General features: G+C 36.0%; 1 protein-coding gene across 1 annotated transcript in view; it reads right to left on the reverse strand.

The window, feature by feature from the left end:
* Nucleotides 1–1,861: 1,861 nt before the first annotated feature.
* The window catches only part of LOC129216605 (QRFP-like peptide receptor), a 34,683-nt gene continuing 11,766 nt past the window's right edge, over nt 1,862–24,778 (reverse strand). Inside the window, exons 5-7 of the mRNA XM_054850821.1 lie at nt 16,208–16,339; nt 10,646–10,840; nt 1,862–2,020 (exon numbers count right to left, since the gene is read on the reverse strand). Of these exons, the coding sequence (XP_054706796.1) occupies nt 1,862–2,020; nt 10,646–10,840; nt 16,208–16,339 (486 nt within the window). The remainder of the gene's footprint in view (nt 2,021–10,645; nt 10,841–16,207; nt 16,340–24,778) is intronic.

Raw genomic sequence — 24,778 nt, forward strand, 5'->3', positions numbered from 1 at the left:
ACGTAGAAAGAAATGAGAATTCAAGAAGCATTACTAAACGTCAAAGATTAATGCAAACTACGTAGTTCGTGGTTCTAAGCAGCTATTTCCACGATGTTGAATTCGATATTTATCAATCCTTGATAAAACTAAATAATAATTGTGGCCTGACAAGAATAACAATTAATGCTAGAAAATTCAATATGACATTACAAATTGTTATCGAAAGAAGATGATACTTTTTTGCCTTGCTTGGCTAGCGCTTATTGTTTTCCATTTGTAGCTGAGTTATTTCTCTCGAATTCCCGAATCGGTTAATTTAAAAATTTTCTGTTTCGATTTTTCTAATTTCTGAGTTACGATTTAATTGTGTCATGTTATGCAAATCATCAACAAAATTCTCACGGATATATGGTGGTAGTTTTCTTTTCAGTTGATTGACCATTATTTCTTTTCACTTATCGAATTCTGTAATCTTACTACCATTTTATTCCACTCATGATAAAAATTAAAAATGGTTTAACTAAAAACGCGAAATCTCGCCAAGGCTACTTTGCTCGCACTATACTAAAACTATAACCCTAAACAAATTTGGCGAAACCTTTCAGCTGAGAATAAAAGGAATAAAGTAAATTCTTTCTCGGTTATTCATTTTGTTCTACGATAATATATTCAAGAAAATATTTTGCATACTGTCCATTCCAACTAAATGCTGCTGTAAAATATGGTAAGTTTAATTAATTTAAGATTAAAAAAAACCCCATATTCTTACAAATTCATACAAAACAATAAAATTTTTTACCTTGTATAACGTTATCCAAGTTTGTTAATCCAGAATTTTCGCTTTCACCAATTATTAAGGAAATAATGAAAACTAACATTATTTTGGGAAGCTCGAGAATACTACTAAGGGACGAATTAATTTCTGTAGCTGAAAGCAAACTAAGACACATCGATTGCGTTAATAAATACTCAGAACAAACTGCCTGTGTTTACGTCAACAGACACACGTGGAACGCAACGTGGCAATGTTTTAGTTTCATTTGCAGTTTTGTAAATCACCGCAAGGTAGCGTATTCGAGCGCTGGAGTTCCGAATAACACTGATGTAGATGAACTTAGAATGCTAAACTACAATTAAATCCGAAATTTTATCCAAATCGTTAGAGCCGTTTCCGAGATACGAAATATATACATACCCACAAGAATTGCTCGTTTAAAGATATAAGATAAGTTTTATTTAAATAAGCACAAATGACATTTGATTTAAAACAGTCTTTTGAACTTACTTGTTGACGATTCTGAATGCCAAAATGTACAAATTTTAATTGAAAAAGAAAATGTTACTGAACGTTTCAAAGTTGGGGATCGAGTAGCGTTACTAGTGGGAGGGGAGGGACAAATGGGTCAGTCACTCGGATCCACACACAATCTTCCACGATTTTTGCAATTGTTTGTTTTTTTAAAGAAATAATCGGGTATGAAACTTTTTTCTGGAGTTAGAATTTTGCTTTTCGTATGCTGCGATTCAAAGAGTAATAAGATGAAGTATTTTATCTAAACACTAACTAATTGAATTTAGTTGTTCCTTGCTATATTGCTGCGGAATACAGCGATATAGCTTAAGTTTAAAAACTCGTCAAACTTTTACACATTTAATGGCAGTGATAATGACTATCGTTGCTGTTTTGGTGCTATTACATTTTTTGATTTTTCAATCAAACACAAAATAAGTTAAGAACAAATATTTGAAGATTCGATGAAAATTATTTCAGTGGTTTAACGAGAGGGGCAGTGAATCATTATGTGCATAATATCCACTCTTTTCGAATGCATCACATTTAATTATTTTTGACTATATTTCCAAGACATTTGGATAGCATCTATTTCGAACACCCAGAATCTATGGTACCACTTGTTGGCAGTTCTCTTGCATTCTTCAAATCGGCTCTTTGGTGGTTGTGAGAATCGACCTTCTTCAAGGATTTTTTCCATACTAGAGATGAAGATCGCAAACTTGCTGCAATCGTCATTGGATATTCCTAGTAAAAAGAATAAAGGAAGGAAAATTAGCTTTTCAAAATGATAATTGAATATTTTACTGTACTGACTTTGATAACAAGGCGCTTAACCTTGAACGATCTCGTTTATGTTTGGGTTGACAAAGAAGAAACTCTTATACTGATGCATTGTCAATAACCGTTATTGGCAAAGCAAACTCATTATTCACCTCAATTTTAATAAGTGAATCATCTAATTACTTTCAGGTTTAATTTTTTGACAAAAACGAAAGCATTTCTTTACTTATTCGCAACTACAACGAACTATAGGGGGCACTGCAGTCACTGTCTAATGGCGGACGAAAAAAACTAAAACAAACGCATGTGGTAACGAAGAAAATGCTAAAAGTGTAGTGATTTTTGTTCGTATGTATGATTTTTTCGCTTTATTCTTTTTACATTAATTTTCAAAGTCTTGTGGATATTCTGGCCCACGTAGAAAGAAATGAGAATTCAAGAAGCATTACTAAACGTCAAAGATTAATGCAAATTTCGTAGTTCTAAGCAGCTATTTCCACGATGTTGAATTCGATATTTATCAATTCTTGATAAAACTAAATAATAATTGTGGCCTGACAAGAATAACAATTAATGCTAGAAAATTCAATATGACATTACAAGTTATTATCGAAAGAAGATGATACTTTTTTGCCTTGCTTGGCTAGCGCTTATTATTTTGCAATTGTAGCTGAGTTATTTCTCTCGAATTCCCGAATCGGTTAATTTAAAATTTTTCTGTTTCGATTTTTCTAATTTCTGAGTTACGATTTAATTATGTCATGTTATGCAAATCATCAACAAAATTCTCACGGATATATGGTGGTAGTTTTCTTTTCAGTTTGGTTGACCATTATTTCTTTTTACTTATCGAATTCTGTAATCTTACTACCATTTTATTCCACTCATGATAAAAATTAAAAATGGTTTAACTAAAACGCGAAATCTCGCCAAGACTACTTTGCTCGCACAATACTAAAACTATAACCCTAAACAAATTTGGCGAAACCTTTCAGTTGAGAATAAAAAGAATAAAGTAAATTCTTTCTCGGTTAAACATTTTTCATTTTGTTCTACGATAATATATTCAAGAAAATATTTTGCATACTGTCCATTCCAACTAAATGCTGCTGTAAAATATGGTTAGTTTAATTAATTTAAGATTTAAAAAAAAACCCCATATTCTTACAAATTCATACAAAACAATAAAATTTTTTACCTTGTATAACGTTAATCCAAGTTTGTTAATCCAGAATTTTCGCTTTCACCATTTCTCAAATCAACTCATATTTTAGAAGGAAATAATGAAAACTAACATTATTTTGAGAAGCTCGAGAATACTATTAAGGGACGAATTAATTTCTGTAGCTGAAAGCAAACTAAGACACATCGATTGCGTTAATAAATACTCAGAACAAACTGCCTGTGTTTACGTCAGCAGACATACGTGGAATGCAACGTGTCAATGTTTTAGTTTTCCCGGCAGTTTTATAAATCACCGCAAGGTAGCGTATTCGAGCGCTGGAGTTGCGAATTAAACTTCAATAGTTTGAAAAGATTTATCAGTTAACTTTTTTTTTTTTTGAACATAATAGTCCTTATAGTATAACCAATGCTTCACTTGATACGCATCTTATCAGGCTCAGTCATTATATAAAAGATCAAAGGCGCCGGCTTGCCCGTCAGAAAGCGTTGTAGTATAACCTGAAAAAATCCTTTGTTTATATTAGTTAACGTATTAATTCTGCTGTACAAAGTGATGCTTTTTCAATCTTTAACGTAAAATTTCATTGATATGGTTAACCGATGTGTAGTACAGAGGGAATTGATGTCAGAACGGTGTACCGTATTTTTTTTTTTTTTTTCAGGGAAAATAAATTCCCTTTTTAATTAATGCTGGTCCCAATCCGGGATTCAACTATTTCTCATTGGCATTCACTTCTGGCGAAATGTACAAATTTATCCCTGAAGCACATTATGTCTTATTAAATAAAAGTGAATAAATACTATTTGCAATTTTAGGGATTACGCAGAACCTGATTAACGCACAGTCCAACTAGTTTCATTTGCCATATTATTTTACTTTGTTTTGATTAAAAATCCACGAGAAAGACAAAATAACATATTGTTTCGACAAATAAATAAATTAGATCATCGAAAAGCATTCAAAGTTTTATTACATATAGTTTTATTACATATATATTTGTTAAAAGTAAAAATACTCCTCCCAGTAAATGAATTGAGCCACGAAACGACATTAAAAGTTTCAGTAAAATGTAAAAAAATCCGCTGAACAAACTATGTTTGACAACAATAAAAGCTTTATTTTATTGAAACCAAAAAACCAAATATAGGGACAACAAATAAAATGAAAAATAATCGTCAAGATTTGAAATGCATCGTGACGCACATACTATACGTATGTAATCTTTTGGCGTCACAAAATTTGACAACAATTTGGCAGCATTATTTTTCTTGCCATTTAATACCCACGTTACAATCGTGGGGGAATTATCTCGGCGCCGAACATGCGAAATTGACGAAAACTTTTTCTATTGCTAAAATTACTGCCGTCAATGTTTGTTCTTCTAACATTTTGATGGAACTTTTACTGTTTTTTAATTAATTGATGCATTTATTTGGCGAATTATTTTACACTTTAATTGATCTTTGGCTGAATTACACATTACAGTAACGTGGGTGCTTCCTAATACTGTTTAATTTAGATTTGGCGGATTACTTAGCTCTTAAATAGCTTAATTTAATTTTCCAACAAATTTTTATTTTTCATTTTAATGTAATTTTTTATGTTACTGAATGCCCTTTTTTTAACATTTATTTTTTAGCAAATAATTTAAAAGTTTGTGGAACTTTTCACGTTTTTTAGTGATCTAATTTATTTATATATGGCGATATTTTCCCTCAATAAATTTCCTCATAATATGTAAGCATTTGAATACCGATTCGCAACTCCAACGAACTATAGGGGGCACTGTAGCCACTTTCTAATGGCGGACGAAAAAGATAAAACAAACGCACGTGGTAACGAAGAAAATGCTAATAAGCCTAGAAAATTTTGTTCGTATGCATGATTTTTTCGCTTTATTCTTTTTAAATTCATTTTCAAAGTCTTGTGGATGTTCTGGCCCACATAGAAAGAAATGAGAATTCAAGAAGCATTATTAAACGTCAAAAATTTATGCAAATTACGTAGTTCGTAGTTCTAAGCAGCCATTTACACGATGTTGAATTCAATATTTATCAATTCTTGATAAAACTAAATAATAATTGTAGCCTGACAAGAATAACAATTAATGCTAGAAAATTTAATATGACATTACGAATCATTATCAAAAGAAGATGATACTTCTTTGCCTCGCTTGGCTAGCGCTAATTGTTTTGCATTTGTAGCAGAGTTATTTTTCTCAAATTGCCAAATTTTCTAATTTCTGCGTTATGATTTAATTATGTCATGCCATACAAATCATCAACAACATACTCACGGATATCTCTCACGGAGTTTTCTTTTCAATTGATCTAACATTATTTCTTTAAGCTTATCGAATTCTGTTAATCTTTCTACCATTTTATTCCACTCGTGATAACCCTAAACTATAATCCCACTATTTTGGCGAAGAAAATTCTCAGCGTTAAATATTTTTCATTTCTTCCTACGATAATACATATATTCAAGAAAATATTTTGCATACTGCCCATTCCAACTAAATGCTGCAGTAAAATTATGTTGGTTAAATTAATTATTTTTAAACTAGGCGGAGATGAAAGCTCTAATTCTTTTGCTAATGTTATCAAATCCTTCTTTCGAACTTAAGATTAAAAAAAACCCATATTCTTACAAATTCACACAAAACAATTTAAAAAAAACTTACCTGGTATACCGTTATCCTCTTTCAAAAAAAAAAAAAAAAAAAAAGCATCGAACAAACAATGCATCGAACAGAGCAAATGCGAAGTTTGTTAACCCAGAGTTTTCTTGTCTTTCGCCATTTACGACAATCATCACACTTTTTAGAGGGAAATAATGAAAACTAACATTATTTTGAGAAGATCGAGAATACCATTAAGAGACGAAACAATTTCTGTTGCTGAAAGCAATCTAAGACACATCGAATGCGTTTATAAATACTCCTAACAAACTGCCTGTGTTTACGTCGACACACATGGAACGCAACGTGGCAATGTTTTAGTTTTTCGGCAGTTTTGTAAATCACCGCAAGGTAGCGTATTCGAGCGCTGGAGTTGCGAATAGAGGAATGTGGGGCAAAGTGAAATGGTTAAGATGATTGAGGTTTTTTTTTTAATGAACAAATCGGATAGTTGATTTGAAAATTACAGTACATGAAGAAAGAACATTGTATTTTAAAACTTGCGTTAAAATAGTATTTTTTATTTTTGACAAAAATGTAAGTCTTGAAAAAAAAAAAAAAAATTTTTTTTCATTTTTTTATGGGGTAAAGTTAAAAATAAAATATTTTTTAAATAAAATATTTTCTATTCGATTATAAAACATATTTTTGATCAAAAGAATCGGTAAATAAAAGGTTGAATGAATAACTGAAAAGATAATGAAACAATAAACGAATAATTAGATAAATGAATCAATTAATGTATGAAGAAAAATAAATGAGCGAGTAAAAGAATGAACGAATAAGAAAATAAGTGAATGAATAAATAAGTGCATGACTTACTACATTGAGGAATGTAAAGGAATTAATTAATGAATGAAAACGTAAGTGATTTATATTAAATGATTGAGTTAATAAATGAAACAAACTATTTCACTTTGCCCTATCCACTTTGCCCATAATGTACTTGACTAATTGCATAATTTATTTAAAATACAAATAAGCTTAATATTAACTACATTAATGCTGCATTGAATATTAGGAGGTCTGAAATACACTGTTCGACATTGAAAATGCAACACCAAAGAAGGAGTGGTCAGAAAGTGATGAAATTTTTAAAAAAGACATAGACAGCAAGGAATAATAAATAATCTTAATTTTTAAAATGATTGGCAGAATACATAGCGAGAACGGCATCAACTCAGTAGGATGTAGGACCACGGCGGACAGCGATACACGAAGAAACACGTCTAGGCATAGGGTCAATAAGGGTGCGGATGGTGTCCAGAGGAATGCTCTCCATTCCCTTTCAACCATTTGCCACAGTTCGTCTTCTGAACGAGGCAGGGACCAGAGCCTGCAAACGGCGTCCAATCACATCCCACACATGTTCGATTGATGACAGGTCAGGAGAGTATGGTGGCCAGGGAAGCATCTGTGTGCATTGGAGAGCTTGTTGGCAGTTCGAGCACTGTGTGGTCGGACGTTATCCTGCTGAAAAATTGCATTAGGTAGCCCTTGAAGGTAAGAAATTGCCACCGGCCGCAGCACATTATCCAAGTATCGTTGGGCCGTCATAGTGCCCTGAATACGAACTATGGTGATATGGAAATGTACGCAATTGTGCCCCAAACCATTATGACACGTTGTCGTGCGGTGGGACGTTCCACAGTTATTGCCAAATTAGATCTGTCTCCACGTTGACGCCACACACATATGCGCCGACTATCACTGGATAAACAGAAGCGGGATTCATCTGAGAACGGGACATTTTTGCCATTATGTCATCCACGTCGTTCTAGTTCGGCACCATACTAAACGTTGCTGTCTATGTTGTGGGGTCAATGACAGTCTTCTTAGCGGACGCCGTGATTGCAGACCACGTGCGACCAAACGACGGGAAATGGTTCTGGTTGACACGGGAACATTCAGGGTATCTTGCACCTGCTGCAGAAGTGAGAAACAAGTGACTTGTGGGTCTGCTACAGTTTGTCGGTGGATGCGTCGATCCACGCATTCTGACGTCACTCTGGCTCCCCCTGCACCCCTCAATCCTACCACATTTCGTTGTTCCAACCATCTTCGGCACAGCCGATGCACCGTGCTCGCATCCACGTGGGTATCAGCTGCGATTTGACGTACGGACCAATCTCCCCTTCTCTGTCCGGTCACCATACCCCTCGTTAAATCATCTATCTGCTGGAAGTGCATTCGTTGACGTCGGCCTGGCATTCTCTCGTGTTACACGTATCCTCCAAAACAAAAACAAAATTTCTTCGATAATTCTCCAGTCAGAAATACCGACACGAATAATGCCCATTCTGCAAGTTCCTTCCCTTATATCTTACTTCACGTGCGTCGCAGAGCTGCGCATTTCACTTCATTTACATAACTCAGTGATGTACGTCTTCTCTAAAATGTGCATACATTTCTGAAGACTCCTTCTTGCTGTTACATTTTCAATGTCGAGTAGTGTAATATTTAAAAGGTTAATAACAATAATTTTATCATTTTATAGTAACAAAAATAATTTTTAACTTACAACTAAATATTACGAGTATCAATTTTTTAAAATTGCCTGTATTACCAAATGCTTTAATCTTCGGCGGTACTTTTTTCCTTACTGGAATATACTAGATATGGTAATACATAGTTAAAATAATACCGGATAGGTGGAGCTAAAAGCAGAGTAAATATTTCACCATTTAACTTTGAATCATGTTCTTCTACTTTGTCGATGTTCTGATGTACGAAAAGGGTTGATCAAATATGTAATTAAATTTACCAACTAAAGTAGAAGATTGACTGTCTAAAAAAAATTATCGAGCTGCAACGCGATTTGACTAACGCGAAATGGCTATTACGCGAATTTTTCACGAGGTATAGAAATTTCAGAGCTAATGTGAATTCCTTGCCGGCAACGCGAAAATTTTCAGAATGGAATCGTGGGGCGTAAGTGCCATCTTTGTTATTGGCTATTAAATATTGGTTTTCTAAATAGACTTTCCTCCTTTTTTTCATTCATTTTTTCCATTCCAAACATGAAAGTTGATGAAATACAGGTGTCCCTTGTATAAAACGGTTAATTCGTTCCGTGTAGTATCGAAACCGTGTTATACGAGACTTTCTTAAAACTAACATTTTTACTCATTTTTAATACTAATTATTTATGTGCATGAGAAAAATCAAGTTAAAATGTATCGTGTTATATCGAAACCGTGTTTCGTGTTATATCGAACGTGTTACACGAGACTTAGAAATAATGTAAATCAAGGGCTGTGCACCGTGTTGTATCAAAACCAAGTTTCATAAAAACAAAGTAAAGTATTGGAGTTACTTGCAAAAATTAACAGAATGTATTAAATAAAAATGAAATTCCATTTTTTATAAATATAACATTCGTGTTGTATCAAAACCATGAAGCATTAAATTCAAGTTTTGTACTGTGTAATATCGAAGCCGTGTTATAACACTCGCAAATTTGGTACCGTGTGATATCGAAACCGTGTTGTAGAAGTACCGTGTGATAGGAGAGACGCCTGTATAATGACACCTAAACGCGCTGCTTCATCGAAAGCTAGGGAAGAGATAGTATGACCAAAGACCATATAGCTTTATCTTTGGTATATCAGCTAAAGGAAAGGTGAGGATGAGGATCCTCGACATGCAGGAGAATACGGGTAACGACTTGATCATGCGCAGAGCACTAATCATCACCACCTTCATTTTTGTAGTTATTAATTTGCCTACTGTATAGTAGTTTTATTGTGCTGCATTTCATTATTTAGCATACTGTGTCTACAGTACTTGTAATTTATGTCCTCCCCTCCTCCCTCAATTGATCAATGATTTCGTTCATCATGACACTACTTTATGTTCAATAACGTAGTTTTTTTTCTTTCTTCAAAATACAGTATAAATTTGGTTCTTTATGTGTGGGACGTTGACACATACTTAAGGGACGGTTTCAAACAGTTTAGGGGTGTTTACAAGTGTCTAAAATAATTTTGCATATTTATCGAAACGTTGTATACATATCCTTTTTTACAACGCGAAGTTTCGACTTATGCGAGGGGTCTTGGGAGACACCCCTCGCTTAAATAGAGACTCCACTGTATTCAAATAACCGATTCTTCTGGATTGCAGATCATACTAAAGGTTCACTATACTTGTTTGCAAAATTTCTTCGCAATGACGTCACACAGCGCTGGACGCGCGAGGCCCCTATACGGACTTATATCTATATAGACTAATAGCCACTATATAGGTCTTATATAGCGGCTCTTGATAAACCGAGTTAACGCATAAAGCGTCACACTTTCTAGCTACCTACTTGGCGAATTAGAGGGGATCGCCAACTGTATGTGAGCTGTTATTAGCTGGCGCGTTCGATTCAAATGGATGTAATACTCCGCGCTGCACTGCTCGTATAAATGAAAACATTTATCAATACACAGAAATTATAACAAAAAACGTGGGTTTAACAAACTAACAATTCAATTTCTAAAGCAAAGTACTGCTTTTCACCCAAAATTCGGCCACCGCGCTGGGGACTACTTCCTTCGCTTGGTCTCGGCTTATTTCTCCACTGCCAAGAAAGGTTGCAGGCGAGTATAGTTCAAAGTGAAAGTTGAAGCAGAGAGTTGGCATATATCATATAGATTTAAATTCGTGTTTGCTTTCGGTTAAGTGAAACTTCGGTTAATCGATAGTCGGATGATGAATGTTCTGTTGTACTACTCACTTGGCACTGAAATATGTCTCTTCTGTCCCAAACAGCATCTCTTGGTTTCCCACATCGAAACGTTAGCGCTACGCATTTTCGAAACCTCTTGTTCACCCAGCAGTAGAGCAGGGGGTTAATGGCACTGTTCACATGGCCCAAGAGCAAACCGAAGGGAAGGAACATGAAAAGGTGCAGGTCCACGTTACCACTTACCTACAAGAAACAGAACAGCGTCAACGTGTTAATCTCATTTTGATCAATTCTTCTGTTAGATTTCAGAAACTTTCGGGCTGCTTTATGCAGACTTGCAGAATTTTATAGAGATTTTTCTAAAAAGAATTTCCCACTCTATTGTTTGTTCGGTAAAAGACTAAAACAAGATCTATCTCGGAAGAAATTAGAAGATGAATCTGGATTGAACATATTTTAAGAATGCCTACCACTGAGTTCCTCAACTTAGCATTCTTTCCTTCTGATGACCGGAGGAAGGGGGGGGGGGGGGGGGGAGAGAAAACGCGGGAGGCCTGGTCTTACATGGTGATGTACGGCTGATGAAGAGAGAAATACGTTTGGATGGCCTGGCTGGAACTTGGCAAGAGAGAGGCGGCTTTGGAGGATGGAGAACAAGACTTAAGGCTAGGGGAGAGTGTTGTACCTTGGGACACTGCTGTTTTCTAAGAATTTATTTTTAGCAGCCATGTTTTTGTAATCTCCAATAGTAACCTTCACCACTAGATGGTGCCATAGTAAAAATCAGCTTCAAATGAGTAAAATTGACGATTTTGTGAGAGAAAGAAAATTTTATGATTCCAAAGTAAATATTTTCTTCATTTTTAATTCATTTTCTGCCTTTGTAAATTTAATCAACTGAATTTTTTTTGTTATAAAAGAGTAGTACTTTAAATATTTTGCTTATGAGAAAATAATGATTGTGTATCCCGATTGACCATCATTTTAGTGTTTCCTTAACTAAATAATGTGTGTGGTGATTGTATCTTGGGACAGCAAAAATTTAGTACCTTAGGACACGTTCCAAGGTACAACATATGCATAGTTTTTAATAATTAAGATATGTTTTGGAACATGGAACAATGTTCTAATCTTATGTAGTCTTTAAACACATTTAATGTTAGGTAATAATTCATAATTAATTATTCATAATTTAATTCACTGCCTTGGAAAAAATATTTTTTTTTCTGGTGCAAAATTGGTTTAAGTATATGGCTGTTTTCTGAATCATGAAAACTTTTCCTTAATACAACAGGATGTGTCCCAAGGTACAATAGGATGTTGTACCTTGGAACAGCTTGGAACTTTTACTTTAAATGGCTGGCAATATTTTATTTTCAAGCTATCTGAATTAAAAAATATATATATTGCATAGAAGTATGTTGGGGGTACTTTAATCTGACTTTTAGATTTTAAATTTCATTCAAATAATTGACGTTAAAAGTTAAAGTATGAAAAGTGTCCCAATGTACATACAACACTCTCTCCTATGTGATCCGACCAAGTAGACAAGAATAATGATGATGAGAATAGATTATATCCACGCATATGAGCTCATTCAAACCCATCAGGATCTCACTCTAAAAGCTTGACTTCAATTTGTTTTATTTTGTCTGCTTTTATGAAGTCTCATTAGGAGGCTTTGTAAGTTATCCCAGGTACCCAGAATTCCTCCGCTTGCTCGAAAACGACAGATAGGACATTTTCAAACTCTTAAGAACTATTTAGGGCCGTCGAGAGCCAAGGCTTGTTTTGTTAGTTTGGTCACCTGACCCCATCCCCCACAAAACTTATAAAATTTATATGACTCTAATTTCGATCCAGGTTCTCCCAAGGGCGGAACTCCTAGTTTCAGACTAGGCTGATTGCGGTAAATGGAAACAAACGCAGGGGTAAGAGTTGTCCTAAAAATCCTAAAATTTCAAATTTTGTCCTAAAATTTCGAGTTTTGCCCTAAAATTCCTAAAAATTTCACTATTTATTCCCTATTTATGCCGAAAAATAAAATTCAACCTGAAAACGAAACTTTTCTTGATGATATGCCTGTATTTTAGAATAAAATAAACTATGTAGATCCTAAGACATTGCCTCTAAAAAAGTAACAGAGAAGAACCGATGCTGCTGCTGGTTTTTTTTTCTGGTGAAGGGGAGGGCAGTTAACCTAAAGCCCTCGATCCGAGACGGATCGAGGGCTTTAAGTTAACCAAAACACATGCTCAATATAAAGCAGTTTATTTTACTATACTTTGTAACTCTTGTAATCATTCTTCTTTTGAAACAAAATATATAAAAATAATAAAGAAAATAAAAACAGTTGTGCAGCAAATTTAGCAAAAAAAAAAAAAAAGAGTTAGGGGAAAGGAATATGATCTGATGTTTTTAATTTTTTTTTTCATTTTGCCTTTGAAAAGAAATGAAAAATATGTGAAACAGGGAGGGGGAAGTATTCTCTCCTTCTCTCAATTTGCAGTTCAGTGACAGAGAGGGGGGGGGGGGGGGAGGGTGAAAGGTATTATAGCTAATTGAAATAAAGTAAATGCGATTTGTTGAGTTAGAACCCAATTTATTTAGAGGAAAATTTAAATGATTTGTCCCTAGGTGGGAAGTAATATTAATTTTAATTTTTACGTGGCTTATCTTGTGTGTTGTTTGAGCATTGGTTTGTTCTTACAGTACAAAGCAGTGGTGGCTATTCGGGGGGGGGGGGGACAACCACTTCCTCACTTTTTATGGTTCACTTTTTCTTTTATTTTCCAATTCAGGAATCAAAACTAGAAATTTTTTTTGAAAAAAAGCAGAAGTGTCTAACTTTCAAATTATAATTATTTTTTTTACTTCGTAATATAGATCTGTTTACGAAACATTATTTAGCCCAAGCAGTAACTTTTAGTTTCTGTATTCATTGTTTAGATATTAGTAAACCAATTGTTTAACTAAAACTAGCCATACTTGCTTAATTAAATTATTACCAAGTGTTTGTGACATCTTAAAATACTTTGGGGTAAATAATGTAAGTCTAATTCATGGCTATGTATTTCTCTGGGGAAACTTATTGTGTACATAATTCATCAAAATCTTAGGAAAACCGTGAGTTATGCTGTTAAATTTGCATCAATTACCACTCATATGCCTTTGCAAAATTTTGTACTTATTTTTCTTTCTTTTTTTTTTTTTTTTTGCTCCCCAACTTTTCAGTCCCATCGCTGCCTGGCCAGTTTCCTTTGTTTTTTTTTTTTTATTCAGTGAAGTTGAATTATTCATTGCATATATAATTTTTAAATTTAGTCACTAACCTTTTGTTTTAAAAATGTAAATAGTAATTTGTTTTATTAGAATGCCACGGGAAACAAAATTCTCTGCTTTGTGGTTTGAAAAACCAGACAGAAATGGATGCAAGATTAGCACATGGTGCCGTGCAGAAAAGGATGAATTTAAAGCATTTTTTCTGTGTGTACGTTATTTTTTCCAACATTAATCATTAAGAATTTAGGCACGTATTGTCTCATGCTGAAGCGCGAAACAAAAGAGATTGACAAGTGGCTTGAAAAATCAAGTTGTATTTTTCATTCCTTGTTCTTCGTCTTCTACTGAAAACGAATTTATTATGATGCAGCTATCCAAAGCTTTTGTTCTAAATTCACTCGGGGATAAAATTTCGGAAGCAGAGGTTTTCTTAGTTTTAGTTGTCATAAAAAAATTATTCATTTGCATTTTTAAATGATTTACTTGTTCTTTACAGGGATATTTTTCAAGATTTTTCAAATTATGTGATAAAATTTCACTGCATAATAAATTTTGGACTTGCACTTTACTTTAAACCTCTCCTTATTAAGGATATTTCTTCGTCGCATTCACATCATTTTTTCTTTATAATTCATTTTGATGAAACAACAACAAGGGAAGTAAAGAAGCAATTGGGACATACATTTATCTTACTGGTATGTGGTATATAGTTCAAAATGTGTCACTGTGTTGAAGAATCCGGCTCCCAGTTTTCAAAATGGAATTTGAAACGTTTCACATCCACTACGAAAAGCAAGCGTATGAATTACATTTAAGTTGAAAAAAAAAAAAAAAAAAACCCTTGATTTTTGATGTCCTAAAAATGTTCTAAAATTTTATCAAAATTGTGTCCTTAATTTTTTGAAATCACCACACCGAACCTGTAAACGCTATTCAAATGCCACACCTGTGGTGATTTTTGAAACTAAACTGTTGGTGAAGGAAGATTAGGCAACATAAAAAATACATTCTGGGAGTTCGACAGGATTCCAAACAATTATGTAGGCTTTATTAATATTTGAAGATGACAATGAAAAAAGTCAATTTTTTTAAAGTTTAATGATCTTACACTTTCCTCTCCAGAGCAGCAGGTCTATAAATGAGACAGTGAGAAGCAAAGAGATGTATTAAGTACCAAATTAAAAATTTGGAGATAACCTGTACTAAGGTTAGATAAACCTCTCCTATATTTTGGTGCAAGAGACAGTAGTAGCTGCCCTGGTAGGTGCTGCTATACACCATGATTTAGAAAAACCTTTCAATGAAAGCCTACCTAGGACCGGAACTTTGAACGCGTTTAACTTAAAACTTGAAAATGTTCACTTACATCCCTTTGCTTCTCACTGCCTCAAATTTTAAGTAACAGGTTTCAACTAGTTTTACTTTTCACTAGTGGTACCCGCACGGCTTTGCCCGCAGTAGAAAATTAAAAGGTCTTTTTGTTCGCCTGTATTTTTACAAAAAATGTATGGTGAATTTTTTCGCCACTGGGCTTGCCCATGCTACGGTTCTAAGTTATGATAACTTGGTAATTTACTCTTCCATCTTATAATAATTTTCCTCGGGAAAATGTTCGATAAAATTAGAATAAAATTGGAATAGAAAAAGAACAAAATCGAATTTTGAAAAATCTCTTCGAGGTGCACATCCCTATGCTACAAACTAACTTTATGCCAAATTTCATGAAAATCGGCCGAATATTGGTCTAGGCGCTATGCGCGTCACAGAGATGCAGACATCCAGACATCCTCCGGACATTCAGAGAGACTTTCAGCTTTATTATTAGTAGAGTAAAGATAAAGATGTTGAAGGTTATTCAAAACATTTAGTTTTAAATTTACCCTTCCCTGCTGCTTTTAATGTCAATCTAGGTGTTTCCATTTACCCCATACATGTTGCACTTCAGGGTAAATGGTAACAACTGAGTTTGTCATTTTTTCTACTATTTTGAAAGGTTGAATTTTATTGTAAATGACACTTTTGTGTGTGTGTATTTCACATAAAATTTTCCTATTGACATTTTCGGTTTGATTTTTCATTTTAAATAATTTTAGATTACGTTTTAAAGATGCAGCGAGTCGCATCGGAGCCCCGGTCGTATGCGACTCATGGACCGCAGATTAAGTATTGTTGGTATAGAACTGCTAAAGCCGCTACGTTAATTGTGTATACCTACATGGGCCTTACATCTACCTAATGAGGAAAAAAATGTGCTTCCAGTCGCAACCTGGTCTCAGAGGTCAAAAAACAATTACTTTTTGTAAAACTATATTTTAACGAAAGAATTACCTGGAAATCTAGTAGTAAAGTAGCAATGTTGTAGGGCACCCAACAAACAGCAAATACTGTAGTTAGGATGAGGAACCGCTTGGCTACTAATTTTCGGCGTTCCATAATGTTCTGAATTCTGAAGGTCACCGACTAAAGGAGAAATAATGAAACATCGCATGAAGCAAACATGAACATTAAGAAATGAATAAATAACTTTGTACTGCAACCTTGAGACCTCGAAACACGTGTCTGCAGTTTCTTTCAAATTTTTGCAGTTTATAACGGTTCTAATTGTTGTTTACTTGATTTTCAAGCATGATAATGGTTTGGCTTCGCTGAGATGAAATTCAATAGGCGAAGGATTTAACCAGTGGCGTCCAACTTATGACCCGTGGGCCGCATATAGTTCGTGAAGTTGGCCCGTTGGTTTGTTCAACTTCACAAAACAAAAATCACAATTTGAAATTTGGAGACAAATTCTCAAATTCTGGTTTCTGAAAATCAAACACAAACTTCATTTTAATAAAATAAACATCTAGCAATGATAACGACAATTCTTGGTTTCATTTTCTTTTCGTTTCCATGTTTTGTCCACGTTATCTAGAACAATTTAAAATTTTTACGCGTATTCTGGCACGCGACAACCATTTTATTACTCGGGTAAAAAAATGGTTGGTCACCACTGGATTAAACGATTCCATTTGTTAAAATAGCAGTGGGGGGAAAAAACGGTTTTGGGAAGAACATGGATGCTTATATAATTGGCATCCGTACAGTATATTTAGTGATCAAAATAGTTTTGCACCTGTTTGGGTAGAATACAATCCTCAGAAGCAATTTGTTTCAGCAACACTTGGAACGTTAAAATTATCTCGCTATCTTTAGGATGTAACAGAAATACATATAGACAAGCGGACACATATAGATAGGTAGACAGACATACAGTGGCTCTCAAAAGTGTTCGTACACCTACGACTTTCAATGAAATACGACCCTATACATTGGTTGGAATTATTATTTCGTATAGGTATTTAATTATAAGATCTATGACCAATTTTCAACAAAAATACATGCAATTTTTTTAAAAAATAGTTAAACTTAATTTTTTAAAAATCAAAAACCAAAAAGTGCCGGAAATTTTATCTCACAAAACTCTTCGTACACTTTAAAAAATGTCTATATATTATTGAATAATCTAACTTTTTATTAAGTAATTATTTAGTAAAATATCATGCAGTATCAAAAACACCTTTTAAACGTCTGGGAATAGTTTTCATTCTTTTTTATTTCTTTTTTTTCTGCGTGATTTCTAAGTAAGTGTTCAACCACACTTTGAGTGTTACTGTTTCTAGCTCTATTTTCGTTTCAAAGCCGTATTTTCGTAATCTAGCCTCCAGATATCTCTAAGTATGTTACATTAAGTTCAAATCTGGAGATTGAAGAGGTATTTTCTAAACATTAGGACATTTTTTGAGGCACTAGACGCAAACGTTGAAAGCCGTGTGCTTCTTATCGTTATCTTGATAAAAAAAAAAGTTGTTTCCGATAACCAAATTTTTGGCTCCAGTTTAAAATTAGTTTTTAAAATATTTAAATGAACAGCATGATTTATTATTTCATCGAAAAATTCCAAACTACCAAGTCCTGATGCTGATATGCACCCTCGCACAAAAACCCTTCACCGTCCTGATAAACTGATTCAACTAAGTTCTTACGATCAAGTTCAGCCGAGTTTAAAATGAGAAATTGCCGTTTCAAATTTTATGCCTCAATGTATTCGATTCAGATGCAACTTAAAAAAAAAAAAAAAAATTAACAATATTTTCCATTGACAAATGACCATGCAACATTGTACTTAGGTAATATTAGAGCCGTTATATCGACAGGCCGACGCATCAGCTTAAATTTAGCCATTTTGGACCGGATCTTTCAATGTTGCGGACTTAGGGTTACCAGACTGAAGTTTCGGGTTTGCCAAATTGGCCAAAAATAATATTTTATTTTATAAACAATTCATGTGCCGCTAATAATTGTTGGCAGTGAAAAATCACCTAACGCGATAACTTGCCAAAAAAGACAGCCACTGAAACACGCGCTCCGATCCAAAATGGCTAATCTTAAGCTGATGCGTCGGCTCGTATACATAGGGGCCTTAGGTAATATATGTGACAAAGAACCACCTGGTGATCGTAACTCAATTTTGATAAAAAGTGCAGATTAGGCTTTTGTGCTTAACTTGGTAGCATAGATATATTAATATGTATGGTTAGTGTTAGACAGACATAAAAATTGTACTTTTTCAAAAATAGTTTTTGACTGTCACTGTTTCGTTTTCAGTTTCATTTCTACAAGGGAAGGTTTGGAAGGTTTACAACCTTCCGAAGCATCCCTTCGCTTTGCATCTGACAAACCCAGTTTTATAAAGCACTGCTCTTGAACACAACGGAGCACCGTTTATGCAGGGCCCGGCCAACTGAAAGTGAGGCCCAAGGCCAGGGACGGATACGAGGGAAGAGCGATAGCCCCTCCCTTGAAAAACTCTCCACTGGTAATTTTTCGAAAATGAAGTTCAAAAAACGCAAATTTAGACGAGTTTCATTGATATTTGGAAAAGGGAGTTTCGGGTGTGATCCTGCACTGTTTCGAAATTAAAATCCAAAATCTTTGTGATAAATATTTTTAAATGAGTATACATAAGTAAAAAGCAAGTAATAAAAATCAATCGCCCCTCCCTTGAAAAATTTCTGAATCCGCCCTTGCCCAAGGCCCACAATACTTTGGAGGTCCCCTCTGTAGTCTATCATTTTAAGTCAGTACAAAATGTTAAAATTATGTTTAGCAATATTTGAAAGAGGTATATATCTTCAGTTAAGAAATTATTAATTTTTGTTATTTTCACAAATATATATGATTTTTTAATGCTATGCATAGGTTTTTTAAAAATTTGGGGCCCCTTTTCTTCTAAAAGTAAGAAAAGGGGCCCCAGGTCCAGGCTTAGTTGGCCTATGTGGTAACCAGGCTCTGCCGGTATGCACTTAAATATATCTCGAATCCCGTAGGTGAAAAGAATCCGTTGAAATATCTTATTCTATCCAACGGATTTCTATCTGTTGAAATATCTTTAAAAATGGAACAAGGAGAGGGAATTTTCTTCCTTTGTTAACATTTGTGAACTTCATGATTTCTCTAAACCCGCTGGTAAAACGGATTTGTTCCCAAACAGATATCCCATGTGAATCACGGGAAAAATTCTTTTTTCGCCATAATACATTTTTTTTCCTTTTTGTCATTCATTGAATTTCACTCACGGAGCTCTAACTCTGGTGAATGGCATTCTCAAGAGAAATGCTAGACAATACAAGTGAAGACAAATTTCACTTCTCTTTTCGCTTTTGACATTTTCTTCGTTGTTACGTTCCCGGCACTTGCTCGGAGACATTTTAATTAACAAAAGAGATGCTCTCTCGTCGTTAGGAAATTTTCGTTTGCAACAGAAACTTATCGATTGAATAATGCAAAATAATTATCAGGATATAGTCGTGTAGCATAACAGATACGCGCTTTAAATTCGCTGCTTAAAACAAAAATGAATAACAAATTTTGAAGTTAATTTTATTGAGAAAGTTAAAAAAATAATTTCAAAGCTGCTTGAAATAGCAAGCATAGCTTCGTGGATTTTGGTTTTTGAAACTTATCAAATAGTGCGGGGAGAGACAGTTTGATGGGGTTCGGATTTGAGAGGATTCAATTTCGAGCTGTTGTCCTCATTAGAATAGGCATTTTAGGGATTAATGTCCTTATTTGAATGCGATTTTTTTGTGGCTAATGTCCGATTTTTAATGGGGATTTTTAGGGACTTCTGTCAATGTTGAGGTAGGAAATTTTACACTGAATGTCTCCTCTTTTGTTTTGACTAAAGTGTTGAATAGGTGATACTTGGCACCGCTTTTACTTTCGATCAGGACTTTGCAAAGCGGGTGACGTAGTTAGTCACAAAATAACCAGGGATGCTCAACCCAACTGGGGGGGGGGGGGAGAGGCTCATGGTGGAGACTGCGCCATTGAAAATTCTATTGGAGTTGTTTTCAGGGGTATTTTTTTCTTTGGGCTCTCGATCCTGGGTTGGGGGATTTGCTCTTGGGGAAGGACGGGCATCCCTGCAATAACACAAACTAGGGTAGTGGTACCATTAACAGACATGCTTAAGACTTCGCTTTCAGCTTAACTCAATTTTCTGAGCCTCTTAATGTATTTAAACTTTTAAAACTACTTTTCTCTCATGCAACGACATCTCATCTAACATTTGGCTGCTTCTAGAACTTTGAATTAGTTCATTCTATTTTTATTTTCTGAATTTCGAAAAAAGGTCCGACCCCCAGTAACAGACACCGAAAATTCTAAAGACACCCAGCAACAGATACGATGAAGAAAGGATGAGTATTGAACAAAATTCCCCTTTTCTCTTCAAAATCTGCAAAAGGTCTTTATTTTTAGAACTAAAGGCTTATTAAATTCAAATGAACATGAAACACCGGTAGACCTCGTGGTCAGAGCCCGATCATTCTGATATTGGACACGGGGCACATTTCTATTTCAGGCTCCAACTCCCCCCCTCCCCCGGAGTTGCCCAAAATATTTGAAGAGAATGGCACACAAAATTCATTCTGTGCCCCCCCCCCCCCTCCTTTATATTTCCCCTTATGCTATTAAAGAAGCAATAAAATATTTCGATACTTGCGTATTAACATAGTTGTGCTAAATTTGGTGGTACAGTGAAACCTGTGTAAGTTGACCACTTGCGGTGCCCTACTTTAGTGGTCAACTTAAAGAGGTGGTCAACTTATAGAGGTTGAATTATATAATGCAGATCTAATTATGTGCCTGAAAGGAGCGGTCAACAGGTGGTCAACTTACAAGGGTGGTCAACTTTACAGGTTTTACTGTACCTCATATCACAATATAGTATAAAGGTACATTTAAAAAGTAGAAGAGATAATACTGTTACAAATCCTGTAAATAGTAATTATTGTAGGAACGTAACCTGTAAATAGTTTCCCGTAATGAATATACAACCCCTTTTCATATGGCTAAAGTATACGACCCCTATTTCCTTTTTGTTCATTGATAAAATTTGATAACGGTCTACTACTTTACAGAAGCGTGTGGAATATTTGAGAAATTTCTTTTCGGTGTCTATATAAGCCTTTAGCGATGGATAAACAGTGGAGTTTTGATTGATATTTCGAACTGAGAGCATTTTTGCTCCGTTGATTGCGAGGCATTTCGCTGTGTTGTTTTCGTATTTGGAAGTAAGTACGTGTGTAAACGTTGAGTTTACGGTGTTGTGTGATAATTGCTTAATTGCTGATGAATAATTTAGCAGTTGTTGACGATATTTCCTGTACATAGTGTAAATAAATTTCCTGTGCTTTTATCAAGAACTGTGTCATCCTTTCAAGAAAGTGGAAGTCGCACCGAATCCGTTACAATTTGGCGCCCAACGTGGGGCTTCTTCTGGACTTTCTTGGAGTAAGTGTGACTTTGGACATTTTTTCATAAAGACTGTTTGAATTTATAGACTTTGTTTTTATGGTGATTACTCGCGCAATGGATGACCAATTTAAACAACTTCTGGAAGCAATTAATGCTGTGAAAAGCGACTTGACTGAAAGTTTGGCGGCTAATCAAGAACAATTAAAAAATGATATGGCGGCTAATCAAGAACAATTAAAAAACGATATGGCGGCTAATCAAGAACAATTAAAAAATAATATGGCGGCTAATCAAGAACAATTAAAAAGTGATCTGACTGCAAGTATGTTGGCAAATCAAGACCAGTTAAAAAGCGATTTAACTGTGCTGAAAATGGACTTAACGTCTAACCAAGAAGAAATTAAAAACGACCTTATTTCGGTAAAGACCTTGATGGAAAATAAATTTAATGACATAGAGCATCGAGTTGATGCTATTGAAGAAAAATTTGATACCGTTGAAAGCCGATTCAACGCTGTAGAAAATAAATTTGAAGAAGAAGATAGAAGATTTCATCTATTTAAAGAAGAGATCTTTAAGGACGTGGAAAAGAGATTGGCGACCGCGGAAAGCAGTTCTGTACAGTTTGGCGCTCCCACATCGGTTGCTCGACCATCCATTAAACTTGCCACATTTGATGGCAAAACTTTGTGGCAGGTTTACAAAACTCAATTCATGATAGTGGCGGAAGCGAACGGATGGGACTCTGCTACCAAGGCCTGCCATCTTGCAGCATCCCTGAGAGGTGACGCAGCGGACATTCTTCAGACCCTTCCGGACAGCCAGCGCCTGGATTTCGCCGCCCTCACATCTGCGTTGGAGCTTCGCTTCGGTGAGAAGTGCCAGAAAGATTTCAGCCGACTCCAGTTGAAGTCCCGTTTCCAGAAAACCGGGGAAACCCTGCAAGAGCTAGCGGCGGACGTCGAGAGATTGTCTCATCTTGCTTTTTGCGACTGTCCTGCGAATGTTCGAGACAACCTGGCACTCAACTACTACATCGACGGGGTTCGAGATCCGGAAATCCAGAAAGCTCTACGGATGGCGAATGTCAAAGACCTGAATTCTGCTGTTGTGTATGCGATGAGATACGAGGCCGCCCAAGAAGCAACCCGTGTGGATCGCCATTTAATCCGGACTCAGGAAGCTGATGAGTCTGATTCCAGGTCGTCCCACCTCGCTGAACTTGAGAGACAACTCGGTGACTTGACAAGACATCTGAGCAGCATAACAGCCCAAAAGAAACAAGAGCAGAAGTGCTGGAAATGCGGTAGTGAAGGACACCTGCGAAGGAGTTGTCCGGCTCGCCAAGCTACGCGAGGGAAGGAAATCACCACCACCAGAGCTCTGCAGATTTCCGCTTCTAGTAGTGGCAGTGATGGACTTTTCATTTACGCACATGTAAATGGGAACCCCTGCAGACTGATTGTCGACACTGGAGCCAATGTGACAATCATTAGGACAGATGTGGCTCGTGAATTTGGATTGAAACTGCTGTGGACATCGCCACGCGTAAGTCTCCAGACTGTGACAGGTGACAAGATCGAGATTGACGGTAAAGTGGACTTGGAAATAGTGTTTGGGAATGCCACCTACCATCATACGGCATTCGTCGCTAATATCACGGACCCCTTCATTCTCGGATTGGACTTTTTGAAGAAATATGACTTCACTCTCGACTTCAAGACTAATGAGCTGCACTCGATGAGAGAAGACATAGCCGTTTTCCCTGCAGAAAGTGATGTAAAATCCGCTCATCAAATAATAGCCCAAACAGATTTATCGATTCCCTCAAGGTCAGAATCATTAATACCTGGCTCCCTTGAAGAAAGCAACAGTTTTCGATTTGGACTCATTGAATACCCTAACCTAAGCAATAACCTAAAAGGAGTGCTGGTAGCATCTACGCTTGTGGACCTTTCCAAGGATATAATTCCTGTAAGAGTCGCCAACGTGAGTGAAAGGCCAAGAAATATTCGGAAAGGTGAAGTGTTAGCAACTTGTACTCCAGTAAACTGCATCGTTAGAAGAATCAATTCCCCCGAAACTGTGTCTTCTGAGTCCTTGACATCGAAGTTAATTGAGAGTGCGCCATTATCGAAAGATCAAAGAATTGCTGCGGAACAATTGGTGGAGGACTTCAAGCATCTGTTTTCATCTACATCGGAGGATGTGGGCAGGACGAATTTAACGCAGCATAGGATCTACACTGGAGAACACCTCCCTATTAAACAGCATCCAAGACGACTACCGTTCGCCAAGAAGGAAGAGGTTGAGACCCTCCTGAAAGAGATGAAGGAGAACGATGTAATCGAACCGTCATCCAGTCCTTAGGCGTCTCCAATCGTCTTGGTCCGAAAGAAAGATGGCTCCACCAGATTTTGTGTCGATTACCGACGGCTGAATGAAATCACCAAGAAAGACAGTTACCCTCTTCCACGGATAGACGACACCTTGGACACTCTTTCCGGACACAAGTGGTTTTCGACCCTGGACTTGAAGAGCGGCTACTGGCAGGTTGAGATACACCCTGATGACCGAGAGAAGACAGCGTTTACAACTGGACAAGGCTTATGGCAGTTCAAAGTGATGCCCTTCGGCCTCTGCAATGCACCAGCTACGTTCGAGCGTCTTATGGAGACAGTATTAAGAGGACTTTCCTACGAATCCTGTCTGGTCTACTTAGACGATATCATCATCGTGGGACGCAGTTTCGAAGAACATCTGGAAAATCTTAGGAAGGTGCTGCAAAAGCTTAAGGAAGCCAATCTGAAGTTAAGCCCGTCCAAATGTAATTTGTTCCGTCGGGAAGTGAACTACCTTGGTCACATCATCTCTTCTGAAGGTGTACAAACCGATCCAGAAAAGGTATCTGCTGTCAAGAGTTGGAGTCGTCCCCAAAACATCCATCAGCTGCGAAGTTTCCTGGGGCTCTGCACCTACTACAGGAAGTTTGTAAAGGGTTTTTCCAACATTGCACGACCTTTGCATAAGCTGACGGAGAGCAAGCAAAAGTTCGAATGGTCCAAAGAATGCGAAGATGAATTTCTACGACTGAAG

This window comes from Uloborus diversus, chromosome 2 (assembly GCF_026930045.1).
Source record: "Uloborus diversus isolate 005 chromosome 2, Udiv.v.3.1, whole genome shotgun sequence".
Classification (NCBI taxonomy): domain Eukaryota; kingdom Metazoa; phylum Arthropoda; class Arachnida; order Araneae; family Uloboridae; genus Uloborus; species Uloborus diversus.